The 15935-nt window shown below is 46.1% G+C and overlaps 1 protein-coding gene across 1 annotated transcript in view; it reads right to left on the bottom strand.

Moving 5' to 3' along the window:
* PANX1 (pannexin 1) overlaps nt 1–11531 on the bottom strand; it is a 45451-nt gene extending 33920 nt beyond the window's left edge. Inside the window, exon 1 of the mRNA XM_058663735.1 lies at nt 10845–11531. Within this exon, the coding sequence (XP_058519718.1) occupies nt 10845–11025 (181 nt within the window). The 5' untranslated portion in view covers nt 11026–11531. The remainder of the gene's footprint in view (nt 1–10844) is intronic.
* Between the last annotated feature and the right edge of the window lie 4404 nt (nt 11532–15935).

Raw genomic sequence — 15935 nt, 5'->3', positions numbered from 1 at the left:
TAGACAAAGAGAACTATAGGTCCCTGATGAACATAGATGCAAAAATCCTCAACAAAATACTTGCCAAAGAATCAACAATACATCAGATGGATCACTCACCTAGACCAGGTGGGATTTAAGCCTGGCATGCGGCAGGGAACGTTTAACACACACAAATCAACAGATGTGATACACCACATCAACAAAATGAACAAAAATCATATCATCATCTCAACAGATACAGAAAAGGCATTTAATAAAATCCACCACATGTCACACTAAAAACCCTAAGCAAGATAGGCATAGAAGGATCATTCTACAATATAATCAAAGCAATATATGAGAAAAACCCAACACCAGCATCCTACTGAATGGGAAAAGGCTGGAAGCTTTTCCACTAAGATCCAGAACTAGACAAGGGTGCCTACTTTTACTACAATTAATCAACATAGTGTTGGAAGTCCTTGCTAGGTCTATCAGGCAAGAAAAAGAAATGAAAGAAATTTAAACTGGAAATGAGGAAGTCAAATTATCCTTGTTTGGAGAGTCTATACATAGGAGAACCAAAAGATTCAATACACAGACTACTAAAACTCATATAAGGGTTTGGCAAGAAATTGTAAGATCAATAACCTTTTCAATACTGTTTTTGCTGCATCCCATGTGTTTTGATGTTTTTGTTTTCATTTTCACTTCTTCCAATTAGCTTTTTTTTTCTCTTGTCAATTTAATTGCTGGCTCATGGATCGCATGCACAGCAACATCACTTTACCCAAGAGGCTTCTGTGTTTTCTTTCTTCACCCAAGCATTGGTTATTCAGTGGCATGGTTTTGACTCCATGGTGCTGTAAATTTTTTGTTTTAACTTCACATCTGCTGTTGACTTTGTTTCGTGGCTTCTTACTTAATGGAATGTATCATGAAGATGTAATAGAGACTATCATATTCAGATGTGAAGATACAATGTATCTCTACTTCCAAATCAAAGATGGACTGTCTGATATTGCCTGCATTAGCAATATTGCAGCACACTTAAAAAACAGACTGATGGACTTATGACTGCTTATGAAATCTATACTATTGAAGTAATATCGGAAAATCAGTCTGGGGTAGGAATTAGGGGGTTCAATTCCAGACCCTATGGAATTGAACCATAAAATTCAAACGTTAAAAAAAAAAAGTTTGGCAAGGTAGCAGAGCACAAAATCAATTAACATAAAATGATGTTCCTAGTATATAAAAGCAACAAAACAATTCTATGACTAAGAAACAACTTGTAATAGTCCCATTCAGAATAGCAGAGAAGAGCCTCAGAGGACCCTAACCAAAGACATGGAAGACCTCTATGATCAAAGTTATGAAACATTAAGAAGAGAAACAGCACAAGCCATTAAAATATGGAGAAATTTACCATATTCCTAGACCAGCAGGATCAACATCATTTAAATGCACATATTAACTAAAGCAATATATAGATTCAATGAGATCACGATCAAAATCCCAACAACATTCTTCTCAGATCTAGAAAAAACAATACAAAAACTTACCTGGAAACACAAGCGACCACAAATAGCCAAGCCATTCAATCAAGCTGGAGGAATCACAATTCCAGCCCTCAAGACATACTATAGGACAGTGATCATCAAAACAGTCTGGCACTGGTACAGAAACAGAGAATATCAATGAAACAGAATGGATCTCACACATGTACAGCCAACTAATGTTGAACAAGAGAACTAAAAAACACCCAGGTAAAAAGGCTGGTCTCTTCAAGAAATGCTGTTGAGTAATGGCCTGCAGAAGTAAGGAACAAGATTCCTAACTTGCTTAATCAAATTCAGCTCTACATGTATCAAGGACCTAAATCTGCATCCAGAAACCATCAAACTATTAAAAGAAAACATAGAAAGAATTCTACAAGACATAGGCATAAACAAAGGCTTTTTAGAAAAGCCATCAATGCACAAAGTAAAAATAAATTAAAGGGACTATATCAAACTAAACTTCTGTACAGCAAAGGAAATGAACAACAAAGAGAAAATCACCAAAATGGGAGAAAAATCTTTGCACATACACAACCAAGATTTACAAAAAGCTTTAGAAACTAAATGACAGCAAAACCAACCAACCTCTGAAAAAACGGGCCAAGGAAATGAGCAAACATTTTTCAAAAGAACAAACTCAAATGCCTAACAGACATATGAAAAAATGTTTAGGCTCCCTAGATATCCCAGAAATACAAATAAAAACCACATTAAGGTTCTACCTAACTCAAGTGAGAATGGCCTAATTCGGAAATCTAACACCTGCTGGCGTGGGTGTGGGGAAACTCTACTCCACTGATGGAGCATAGAGTAGTGTAACCACTATGGAAGTCAGGATGGAGAGTGCTCAGACAACTGAGAATGGATCCACCATACAGTCCAGCTATTCCACTCCTGGAATATACTCAAATGAAATGAAATCCGCTTATGCGAGAGCAACTTGCAACCATATATTTATAGCAGAACAATCCACAATAGCAAAGACATAGAAACAACTCGGATGCCTATCAAGAGAAATGGATAAAGAAACTGTGGTACATTTTTACATAACCATAAAAAAACCAAAATCATGCCATTTGCAACAAAATGGTCCCAACAAGAGACCATTTTGTTTAGTTAAATAAGCTAGCCCCCAAAGAACAAATAGCATACGTTCTCTCTGATATAAGACAGCATTCATGCAAAGTACAAAATACATAGATACACAGGTAACCAAGTATATACATATATCCTCATAAATGAACTGTATAATGGAGACTACCAGCAAACCAAGAAGTGAAGATACACTAGAGTATACATCTCTATTTCTGAATAAATCACAATGAAAACAGCTCAATATCTCTGCCGTGTAATACCAGATATTGTACCTTTGCCTACACCCACAATGTCACTAAACAAAGCACAAAGCTAAACTTGTAACTGTTACTAACAGACTAACCCACTATGATAATCTGAGGAGAAATGGCAGGAGGGGAAAACTGGGAGGGAGCAAGCGGAGGGGAAAAGGAAAACTCCTTATATCTACAATATGGTATTGTGGAAAAGACTAATTGTAGCAGCAGTGATAACATTATTTATTAGCGCTGCACTGTGACACAGCAGGTAAAGCTGCCATTTGTGGTGCAGAATCCCATATGGGTGCCAGATTGAGTGCCAGGTGCTCCACTTACAATCCAGCTCCCTGCTAATGTGCCTTGGAAAGCAGACGAGGATGCAAGGTCTTGGGACCCTGTACCCTTGTGGGTAACTTGGAAGAAAACTCCTGGCTCCCAGCTTTAACCTGGCCCACCTCTAGCCATTGCAACAATTTGGGGAGTGAATCAGCAAATTGAAGATATCTGTCTCTTTTCCCTGCCCTCCCTCCTCCACCCCTTTTAAAGATAAGTTGTTTATTGGAAAAGCAGAGTTACAGAGAGCAAAAGACAAAGCGCAAGACTGACAGACTCTTCGAACCGTTGGTTCATTCTTCAGTGGCTACAATGACAAAGGCTGGGCCAGGCCAAAGTGAGGAATCCAGAATTCCATCCAGGTCTCCCAGATGGCACTTGAACCATCTTCCACTGCCCTCCCAGGCATATTAGCACAGAGGCAGACACAGAAATTGAGCAGTCAAGGCTGGAACCGGGGCTCAGATGAGATCCCTGTTATCATAGGCAGTACCTTAACCAGCTGTGCCACAACACTGACCCTACAGAGATTTTTTTGAAAACCTCCTGGTATATATAAAAAAGCCTGGGGGAAAATACACACAGATTGTTACTTATCTGGTAGTGGAATTACTTGTCTGTATTTTCCACATTTTCTACAGTTGAGCCTTATTTTACAATCAAGTAGATAAACACATAAATATGTATAGAGAAAAAGGAGAAGCTTTCAAAGTGCAAAAAAAAAAGAAAAAAAAAAGAGATGAATTCTCCTTCCACCCCACAGAACCACGCGTGGCTTGCACCACAGGGTTTATCTGTCAGCTCTTCCTCAACCAGGCAAAGCCCCACTGCTCACAGCTGAGCCCACCTGGTCTGGGCTGACCTAACTCAGCCAGGGCACCATGGGCCAGATCAGCCATCCCCACTCTGAACCAAACTGTCACGGCCTCAGTCAGGGAGCAACACTCTGTGGACGCAGTGACCGCGTGACTCCTAACAAGGATGCAGCTGGCCCAAACCAAGATGCTGAGAAACCCAGAATTCATCATTTTCAAAGTATGTTATTTTTGAATTTTTTTCCACAAAGTACTTTTCTTTTTTCTTCCTCTGCTGTTGTTGTTGTTTTGTTTTGGCATAGAAAGACAAAGCGGATAATGAATAACTAAATGTTGATCCCGTAACTCACTGGGTATTTTAAAGTCAAAGAACAGTGTACCTAGAAAGCGACCACCACATGCTAAGAGTGGACAAACGTTACCTGGGTATGTTTTAGGATATTTTACTTGATCTCATCATTACTAAAATTTTGTTCTTTCTCTGTCACTCATATTTTTTACTCTACTGTTATTATTCTGGCCAACACCATTACCACTAAAAAACTCAAATATTTGCATGACTTTAACACTGAATATTTCAAGAGTTAGAAAATCCATTTCAGAGACAATATAATAAGCAACACTCAAAGGTGCTGAACTCGGGGTCTGTGTTGCGGAATACCAAGGAAAGCTGCCGACTGCAACACCAGCACCCCTACAGGTGCTGGCCTGAGTTGCCTGCTCCACTTCTGACACAGTTCCTAGTTAATGGTCTAGGAAAAGAAGCCTAAGACGGCCCAAGTACTTAGGCCCCTGCCACCACATGGGAGACCCAAATGAAGCTCCTGCCCTTGGCCCGGCTCAGCCCTGGCTGATACGGTCACTTGGACAGCGAACCAGCAGATGCAATATATATAGCTCCCTCTCTGTAACCCTTTCAAAAAACAATTTTTTTAAAAAGTCTTAAAAACCATACATCCCTATTCATTCAATTCACTTACACAAAACAGTTTATTCAAGGCCTACTAACATCAAGTTTAAGGACAAAACCCCTGCCCTTGCTGAACTTATGACCTGGTGGGAAGAGAATAATCAACAAATATTTATACAAGTAGTTACCTACCTATACTTCGTGGTGTTAAAAAGGAAACATACTGCATGTAATGAGGTATCAGGAAGTCCAAATAAACGTCGCGCTTTTGCCCAGAAAATAGGCCCCTTTCTTAGAAACCACAGCATATAAACCTTAGAATCATACTTAGAGGGATGTAGAGCTAGACAGTGCCTAAGGCAGTGTTTTCTCTACTTACTTGAAATAGGAACTCGGGAATGCAGAAAGGTCCAGGACAATGATTCATGCTTCTGGGAAAGGTTACTGTTTCCATCTCCTTTCTGCTCAGAGTCAGGGTATACAGCCAAAGAACACCCATGGCCAGCACTAGGAGGCAGCAGCTGTGAACTACTAAGGATATCCCGAGCTACATTCTGCCTGGTACAAAACACTTAGGTACCACCTAAGTACTCACAGGGAAAGCTCTCCAAACATTACTAACTGGGAGAAAGTAAGTTCACAGGAAATGGTTTTAAAAGCCAAGCTCTTAAACAAACGTTTCTGTAAAGTAAAAATCACCTACAGTAACAACTTCAATACTGTTTTACAGAACACTACTTGGTAGAAAGTTCAGTATTTAGAAAGTACTGAAATAAAATATCATTTTACACTTGAGGATTTTATAATGCAACTGGATTTTTATGATGTGTTTATTTTTAAAGTTTTATTTATTTATTTGAGAGTTAGAGAGGGCCCAGCATGGTAGCCTGCTGGTTAAAGTCTGCACCTTGCACGCGCCCCAGGATCCCATATAGGCTATGATTTGTATCCAGTGGCTCCACTTCCCATCCAGCTTTCTGCCTGTGGCCTGGGAAAGCAGTTGAGGACGGCCCAAGGCCTTGGGACACTGCACACATGTGGGAGACCTGGAAGAGGCTCCTGTCTCCTGGTTGCGGATCGGCTCAGCTCCAGCAGCTGCAGCCACCTGGGGAGTGAACCATCAGACAGAAAATCTTCCTTTTCTGTCTTTCCTCTCTCTATATCTGATTTTACAATCAAAATAAATAAATCTCAAAAAAATAATAAGGGTTACAGAGAAAGAAGGAGAGCAAACAGGAGGGAGAACCTTCCATCCACCGTTCACTCCCCAAATAGCCAGGTCTAGGCAAGGCTCAAGCCAGGAATTCACCCGGGTCTCCTATGTGGATACAAGGGCCCAAACACTTGGAGCATCTTACACTTCCCTAGATGATTTAGCAGGGAGCTGGACTGAAGGTGGTCAATTAGGACATGAGCCTGTGCCCATTTGGGATGCTGGTGTTGCAGGCATGACCTAACTATCATGTCACACTACAGACCCCAATACACTTGCTTATTAAGACAAGTGGAAGGCATGGCAGCATGGCCTAGCAGCTAAAGTCCTCTCCTTGAACGCCCCGGGATCACATATGGGCACCGGTTCTAATCCCGGCAGCTCCACTTCCCATCCAGCTCCCTGCTTGTGGCCTGGGAAAGCAGTCAAGGACAGCTCAAAGCCTTGGGTTCCTGCACCCACTTGGGAGACCCGGAAGAGGTTCCTGGTTCCCGGCTTCGGATTGGCACAGCACCGGCCGTTGCACTCACTTGGGGAGTGAATCATCGGATGGGAGATCTTCCTCTCTGTATATCTGACTTTGCAATAAAATAAATCTTAAAAAAAAAAAGTGGAACAGAGATATAGTGGTCACCTATTACTATAACAAACTACCTAAAGCAGGTTAACTATAGAAAGGAAGGAGATTTATTTTGGCTCATGGTTATGCAGGGTTAAGGCCTGCGTCAGCCAGAGAATGCCACTTTGCTGGTACAGTCCTGAGGCAGCATGCAGCGGCCAGTGTCAGGACAGACAGAGAGCCCGAATGTCTGGCGGGGGGCGGGGGGGTGTCTCTGTGCCTTTCCTTATAAAGCCACCTGATGCAGTCACGGGAGCTCCATGCTAAATCTGATCTAATCATGTTCTAAAGGCCCCACCACTAACACCGCGCACCACGGTCAACTAGAAGATTGGATTCTGGATGTGTTCAACATAAAACAAAGATAAATGTTGGAAAAGATAAAGATATCTACCTTGATCAGACATTATACTATATCAAACAGTACTCTACAGAAACTATGCAGAGCCAGTATTGTGGCACAGTGAGTTACGCCATGACCCATAGCTGAGTGCTGGTTCAAGGCTCAGCTGCTTCCCTTCAAAGCAGCTCCCTGACCGTGCCAGAGAAAGCAGTGGAAGAAGGCCCAATTGCTTGGGGCCTGCCACCCATGAGGCAGACCCAGATGGAGCTCCTGGTCTCACTCAGACTATTACAGCAATTTAAAGGAGTGAACAGGCACAGGCAAGCTCTCTCATCACTCTTTCAAATAAATAACTCTTTTAAAAGTTCCACCTTATTAATATCATTAACACAAAACTATGGAGATTAAACTCCTATTGAGCATGGGTGGGGAGCATACTCAAATCACAAAAGAAGGGCATTTGATGGATGTGACTGGTAGGTATAATCCTTCAGAGTGATTTGCTCATTTGTCATTTCACACACATCAATGCAGATGAGAACACACCTGCTGCACCCCTTCCATCCAGAGCTCCTGTCCATGGATTCGGGCCCGGCCCTCTTGAGGAGACTGAGGCGCCAGCGACCAGCCCTGCTTCAGACACACTGCTCCATGGGCTGCAGCCCTGGGCTCAGCCTAACACCGTATTCCTCCCAGGCAACGGTAACCCCTCCTTCTGCTCCCACTGTACCAGGCTGTGACACCACTCAGATTCCTGCAGCAGGAAGGTTCTGTGTCTACTCTCTCTACTCCCCTGTGCCTCTGAGGGCCAGAGTCCACACTCTATACATGTCTGACCCTCCACTGCCAAGGAACAGCACCACACATTCCTGGCTAAATAGGGAGATGATGCCAAAAGTATCACCTTTCACTGACTCAACAAATGTTTGCAGAGTGGCCTCACTATGACATGCCACGCCACAGCTTCCACATAGATTAAGTATCCTGTAGGGGCTAAAATGCAATGTGCCAGTCTTGCCAGCATCAGAGAGGACAAGGCAGATGAGGCCAGGGTCAATGTTGGCAGGCCTTCTCATGTGTCTTCTGAGCTGTCTGCTTGCCTAAGTGGTGCATGAGCTGTTCACCTGTGCCAGTTCCTTCTGTCTCCAAAGCCCTGCTTCTAGCATTACTTTGATGCCTGCTCAATCCAGCAGGTCTCGGCCCTGTTGGCTTCATGCTTCAATGCCTGTGCCCTGGCCCAGAATCCTGGGGGACAGCTCTTCCCCCAGAGGCCCCTCCCCTGGTGTTCAGAGTGCCATCCAGTGTCTTATCACTGGAGCACATGCTGTGAAATGAGGCCGGTACGCCTATTCTAGTGCACAGCTGGGTGACACATTGTCACAGAGCAGAGAGAGGACCTGCTGAAAACTCCTTCCTGATCCTCAGTATGCAGCAGCATTACACACCTGCTGAGCACATCTACTCGCAGCTCCCCAAAACGTCTCTCAGACAATCCATCGATTTGGACGCTTCTAAATTACTTGCGGGAGCAGGGATCTCAGGAGTCCTTCTGGTTGGTGGACTTGGGGTGGAGGTTTGGCCACCCAGGTGACCAACTCCTCCCTTCTGGCCCTCTGTCCCCACCAAGTGTCCAATACCCGCTCCTCGAGAACAGGGCCATATATTCTTAGAGCCATGGCACCTGGCACAGGGTTCAGCACCAGCTGGTACTAAGGGGCATTTGCGGAAGGAAGAGATCAACTCCTGGACCCAGGCTGCTTGTGGTTCTCCTCTTAACTGGAACACTCAACCTCCTGCCATTTGGATAGCAAAAGGGAAACGCAGAAGACCATGACCGCCCAAAGACCAGAGGAAAGGAAACTTCGGTTTCCTTTGCATTTGACAACTTTCCGCCAGACCATAAAGTACAATTCATCACCACCGTTTTCTGACCAAAGCTTCCTTCAACTTCACTGTTCCCATCAACACAAACACCATTATGCATTCACTCAAGCCAATAAATTTTGCAGCAAATTTAACCAGTTTCTGCCCATTATAGATCTATTAAAATCCAGATACCTTGAAGGTGTTGAAAACACTGCTTGTGACACTTTTATATCAGGACGCCAGGCTTGACTCCTGCCTCTGCTTTTTTTTAAGACCTTTTTTAATTACAAAATCAGATATATAGAGAGGAGGAGAGACAGAAAGATCTTCCGTTGATTCACTCCCCAAGCGGACGCAACAGCCGGAGCTGCACCAATCCAAAGCCAGGAGCCTCCTCCGGGTCTCCCACATGTGTGCAGGGTCCCAAGGCCCTGGGCCATCCTCAACTGCTTTCCCAGGCCACAAGCAGGGAGCTGGATGGGAAGTGGAGCTGCCGGGATTAGAACTGGTGCCCATACGGGATCCCAGCGCAGTCAAGGTGAGGACTTAAGCCACTTAGGCCATTGCGCCGGGCCCCTGCCTCTGCTTTTGGTCCTGCTTCTTGTTAAGGCACACCCTGGGAATCACGGGTTCCCTGCCATCCATGCGGAAGATTTGGACTGAGTTCTGGGCTCTTGGCTCTGTGCTGGATCAGCCTTGGTTATTGCAAGCATTCCAGGAGTGAGCCAGCAGATGGAAGATCTCTTTCACTGTGTGTCTGCATTTCAAATAAATGGAAAAAAAATAAACTCCACAGCTTCTTATTGCTCCTTCTTGGCACCACCATGCACAAGACCTCAATGGACACCCACCCCACCACATGTGCTCTCCTGGCTCCATCCTCTCCCCTTCCACACATGCAGCCCCTGCACACCATCACCAGGCTGCAGACTGCTGCTTTCTACCGTGTGCCTGCTCAAACCACTTCACCTGCACAGGAGTCCTCCGTGTGCATTCTTCCATCATAACTAACCCTGGCCTGGAGGCACTGAGACCCAGGAACCTTGGCTAACCCATCTGCCTGGCTGAGGACAGCCAATCCTGCTTCCCCTTACAGGAACGTGAAAATTCTCGGCCACCTCAGAATCATAACCAAGTTTCACCTGTGCTCATGCCCGTGCCACCCACCCTCTGACCAAAGCTCTCCCGGGGCCCAGCCCCCAGCCTCCCTCACTACAGAACTGTCTTCAGTCCTTCTACACTACTTTCCAGTTGAGTCAGTAACACTCTCTCCAGTGTCAAACTCTTAACAGCGGATAAGGAGCATGAGCCTCCGAGCCACCTGAGCCTGAGCCAACCACCAGAACTTTCTTTCAGTCGGCTACTAAGATGCAATCAAAGAGTACAGGAAGAGCACATGTTTATGTCACGCTCGTTAACAAAGTCCTCCAAACAGCTGCCTAGTGCAGGCCTTTCCTCTCCTTCTCAACCCCCTACAGCTGAAGTCTCAGTGAGTATCAATTAACAGCAAGGGAATGAGTGAGGACACACTTTCATGAGCTTTGCACCCTCTACTTATCTATCCAGTAACTTCTCTGACACATTTTAGGCTACTGCAAATATGGGGCATGAGGGGTAAGATTGCAGGGGGCGGAGGGGCAGGGGACACTTGTTCTTGGCAAATCCGGTGGTGAATCCTTCACAAATGAATGGGGATATAAACTTGTAAACCACAGTCTGAGCAGCGGGGCGCGGGGAACGAAAGAACTGAGCAGTAGCGATGCGAATGTGGCTGACAGGACCCCAAATCACTTGGGCCCCCCTAAACTGCAGTCACCTTCCTGCCAGCGAGTCCCTGGCCTGTGCTCGCGGTAAGGCTGGCCCAGTCTCCCCGGCCCCCAGTGCTTACCAATGGAGATCTCCTGGGCGAAGGCCAGCGAGATGAGCAGCAGAGGCAGTCCCACCGCGATGCACGTGACCATCTTGTCCACGGCCAGCTCCAACCGCAGTCCCTTGAACTTGGGCTCGGCGGGCTCCTTCAGCAAAAAGTCCGAGAACACGTATTCCGTGGCCAGGTGGGCGATGGCCATGGCTGCGGTACGCGGAGCTCAACCAGGCAGGCCCACGAGGGCAGGCCCGGGTGCCGCCGGGGTCTGGAAGGCGGTCCGGCGCCTTCACGCTGTTAGCAATCAGGCGCGAGGCTTTCGTTTTCCCTTCGTCGTTCGCCCCGCAGCTGCTCCCTCATCCTGCCTGCCTTTTGTGTCTCGGTGTTCCCGGGCCTAGGCGGCCTTCACCCGGCGCCTACAAACGCGGGCGGGAAGAGCTCCCCTCTCCCGCTCCTGCCTTTGCCCGCCAGTGGAGCTGGACCCACGGCGCACGGGGCAGGAGCTCGACCCAGGCGCACGGGGCAGGCGCTCGGGGAGTAGCGATTCCGTCTCCGCGCGCTCAGTCCAGACGGGTCCCGGGGTGCCCGTGAAGCCTGGGCTCCACGCCTGGCCCCGCGCGCCCACAGGCGCCAGGGCCAACCGGAAACAAAGGACTTCCCTGTGCTGCGAACCCAGCGTGCGCCCCGGCGCCCGTGGCAAGCCCCGGGCCCGGCGCGCTCTTCCGGAACTGTGGGGGAACGCTAGTAGTAGGGGGCGTGGCGTTTCCGGAAGCGGGCCAACGCGGGGCGGGGTGGGCGCGGCTGCGTCCCGGGCCTCTGCTGCCCCCTTTAGCAAAGGAAGTTTCGGAGTCAAGCCTGTGGCACCCCTTGGATGTCTCGGGCCCGTGCTATCTACATTCTCCCCAGGACTTGGGATTTATGAAACATCTCTGTATTCTTCCGTTCCCCTGTGGATTCCCTCTACGCCGCACGCCCCACGCCTAACGTTTCTACACCAAGGAATGGGGTTCAAAGGCGCTATAAAACTTTGGAAGAAAATGTGCCACGCCAGGCCAGTCGGACTGTAGAGAGAACCCCGCGTACGACCCGAGCCTGGGCAGAGCGTCTGTGCGTGCTGGGGTCTCAGATCTCCATTAGCGCTGAGCGTCCCGGCTGCTTTCCCCTGCATCTCAGGTCAGCCTTGGACTGAAGCTGGCCGCAGGATCCCTGATGCGGGGTCAGAGGGTATTGGGAGCTGCAGAGTTCTGAACCACTTAAGGGACGGAGGCAATACTCCCACCAGCAATGTCTGGAGCAGGCAGAACCTTGAAATGTGAGGGCTCCTTGGGGCCCGAGCTTGGTTGGCGTTTGTGCTCTTGGCAAGCCCCAGGTCAGGAGGCAGCCTCAGCGCACCACCTCAGTTCATCCTCTACAGACATCCAGGGGCCTACATGAACTCTCCACTTCAAACTCCTATCAATCCCCTTCAGCTTGAACTCTACTTCCCATTCATACTAAAGGCGCCACGTCCTCTGCCCACACACTCAAGCCAGAATCCTGGACCCCTCTTGGAGGTTTCCATCTCCCCCAGCTGCCAGAACCCCTGTTCACATAGTCCTGCAGTCAGCGTGCCTGACAGCTCTCTGCTGGCAATACCAAGGCGGAGTTCAGCTCACTATCCTAAACCTGCTCAGGAAGGTATTCCCGACTCTTCCAAACCACTCTGGAGGGTAACTCCAATCTAGTTGTAACACCCTTGCTTAAAGTGTACATCGCTTTTAGAATAAAAGCCAAGTGAGTTAACAAGACCGCTGCTGACCTCAACACCTTCACGGCCTCCACTTAAGTTCTTCGCCTTAGCTGGGCACTTTCCTTGTCCACCCCACACCCCAGGGACCAGTGCCAGACCAACCCACATTTGTTCTCCTGGCCTCTGTTCAGTGTTATTTCCTCCAGAAAAGTCTTATCTGAGTAGACAGAGCAAAATTAGGTCCTTTTATTCACACTATTGCAACCACCTTGTCATTAACTTGAGCTCGTGGGGATGTTACCTGGTCCTCCTTTGCCTCAGTATTCTTACCTGTAAATGGTACCATTTCTCAGCATGTTTAGGGTCACAAGAGTTAACTTATGAGATATCCAGGATGGCACCTGGAAACTGACAAATACTATACAAAAATCATCTGTTACTCTGGCCAGTTTTTCTTCTTACCAATAATCACAGTTACAGTAGTCACCACTTGTTGGTGCAGTTCTCAACACTGAATGGAGACGCAAAAATGAAACAAACTCATTTCCTCAACGGTCTCACCGCTTAGTAAAATAATAACAATTAAGAACAATAAGGTACAGGCACAATTAACCATAAATAAGTACTGTTGAATGATGATGAATTTAAAATTGGCAAGAAAGCTTATTAAGAAATAAGAAATAGAAACTCCCAATAGAGCTGAAGGAAAGATGAGGGAGAAATCAAAGACACAAAGGCTGGGGCCAGGAAAGGCAGTGTTGGCTTTTTTCTGGCAGGGATTAGGGAACTTTGGGAATGGAGTGGTACAAAAAGAGTTGTACTTTGGAATGACCAATCCTCCAAAAGAATGGATCGAAAGGCAGGGAGTGCAGTGGTCAGGTTGGAGAAGAGGCCGTCAAGATTTCGCCTGCGCTGAAACCGCTGCTGTGGCTTTGAGTGGCACGGAGGGCGTGGTAGATAAGGGACCCTTTTCACCACTACAGATATCAAACAGTGCTGCATGACCCCTCTTTGGGAGGAAATGAGAAGGCGAGAGGCTTGGCTCAACTCCCAGGTTCACCACTCAATGTGTGTCACTGGAAACCTCCAAGCCCTCCTTGCTTCATTCACCACATAAGAACAATATTGCCTTACCCACTCCCCGCCCCCCTCCCCCATTTTGTTTTGAAGATCAAATGTGACAGGGCTCGCTGAATTTCATAGGTGTTTGGCATTTGATAATTCTCATTACCAGCCTCAGGGATCAGGCATGTCAACTAAAAGTTTGGATAACACTGCTTTTATTACAAACAGACTTACAGCCTCCACATTTTAAATATCAGTTTTGAAGTTACAGAAAAACTGGGCAGGTGGGACAGAGAATTCCTTAATACCCCCATTCCTGCATGCAGGTTTTATTAGCAATATCTTCCATTGGTGTGGCCCCTTTGTTACGATTAACAAACTATACCTATAAAGATGCCTGAACTCCCCACTAAAATCCTTCTGTTGCAGGATTCCATCTAGGATACCAATTATGTTTATGTGTTGGTTCTTTAGCAACTCGTGGCTAAGACAATTTCTGAGTTCCTTTTTTGTTTTTTTAATGACATGATTTCATTGTAAGTATCAAATACCTTCAGGGATTACATTAACATTCTCTTGCCAAGCCTACTCTGCCCCCAACTGTTGACCAGCAACTCTTTTTTTTTTTATATATAATTATATTAAGACACATGTTTTACTCAGATGTATGAGCAAAAGGCGTGATTACACAAAATTTTTATATTTAAATGGCCTAATTGATAGAGGTATGTTTCAGCATAATTATTCTTTAGTTTCTCTGTATTTTCTTTTTTTTTTAATTAATTATTTTGCATTATGTGACAGTTTCATAGGCTCTGGGAATCCTCCCACCCCCTCCCCGCCCCCCTGGTGGATTCCTCCACCTTGATGCAGTATTACAGTTCAAATTCAATCAAGATTCTTTCCTTGCAAACATATACCAAGCATAGAGTCCAGCTACTTATTGTCCAGATGGGTTGAACAGTTTCTTGGGGAGACCATTTCTGGTCCAAAGTTAGAGCTGGTAGAATATCATCCCAGTCAATTAAGAGTCCCAATATAACATCAACAGCAATTTGCAATATTATGGAATTGACATGGTTTTGAGTAACCAGTATGTTAAAAAAAAAAAAAAAAGCAAGTCCTAACCACAACCTCTGATTAGCTCATTGACATTTCAATTTTATTTTATATACAGGACCGGCTGCTATATACCTTAAAATGGCTATAAGGTACCATTCAGTTGTCTCGTATCTATTTCATTTTAGCCATTTGTTGTGTTGAAGTATAATTTTGCTGATCTTGGCAGATTTTAGGATAATCTAGACTGGCTTGTAACTCTAACAAGATATTTGTTGACATTTAAGGTGCAGAACATTTTTTTGGGGGGGGTGTGCAGGAAAATCCTCAGCACCATGGTGAGGAGTGACTAATCTTTGTGTCCCCCCCAGCGAGGCATGAGCCAATCCACGCCAGCTCTTTCCTGTCAGATTCCAAGCTCTACTTTCTGTTGTTTGTCTATTCATTTTAGGTTTTTTTAGTTTGTATGATTGTTTGTTTGCTGTGAGGGGTTTTCGAAGCGATCCCGATGGTCATTGCGAGGGAGGGCGGGGGTCCAGAGGTGGAGCCAGAGGCCGAGGCATCTTGTAGATCTCTCTGCGCACTCTCACAGAGCTCCATTTTGCTCGTTTGAGATCCTTGGCATTCGCATACAGGTCTTTGCAACCAGAAGAGTCAGAGGCAAAATGGTCAAGCTCATAGACTGTTTATATTTTCGTTCACTCAACAAATATGTACTGAGCAATGATCATGGGTCAGTACTGTGGTCTATGTTGGAATGTAGCAGTGAGCAAAACAGGTTCAGGGTCCTGGCTTCCACAGAGGCCACATTTAACTCAGAGGCAGATGAAAAACAAGCATTTAAAATGAGCATGCCCCGTGGCTAAGTGCTAGAAGAAGTGGTGGGAAGAGCAGATTGCAGTGGAAGGATATCCGTTTGGAAGGGCAGTCTGGACAGTTCATATATGAACTAGGGAGGCCAGCCAACAGATTGACTGCTGCCCAGGAAGAGCATTCCAGGACAGGGAACAGCATATGCCAAGCCCCTGAGCCCACAGGGCATAGTAGAATGGAGCAAAGAGAGACACAAACATGAACCAAATCAGGCTGAGACCTATCAACCAAGGTAAAGAGTCACATACCATTTTCTTTATTTTTTTTAAAGATTTATTTATTTGAAAGGTAGAGTTACAAGACAAAGGAGAGACAGAATTGTTCAGCTACTTGTTCACTCTCCAAATTACTGCAACAGTCAGGGATTGGACCAGACTGAGGCTAGGAGC

This window comes from Ochotona princeps, chromosome 4, assembly GCF_030435755.1.
Source record: "Ochotona princeps isolate mOchPri1 chromosome 4, mOchPri1.hap1, whole genome shotgun sequence".
Taxonomy (NCBI): domain Eukaryota; kingdom Metazoa; phylum Chordata; class Mammalia; order Lagomorpha; family Ochotonidae; genus Ochotona; species Ochotona princeps.
This window is presented reverse-complemented; position numbering and strand designations above follow the sequence as displayed.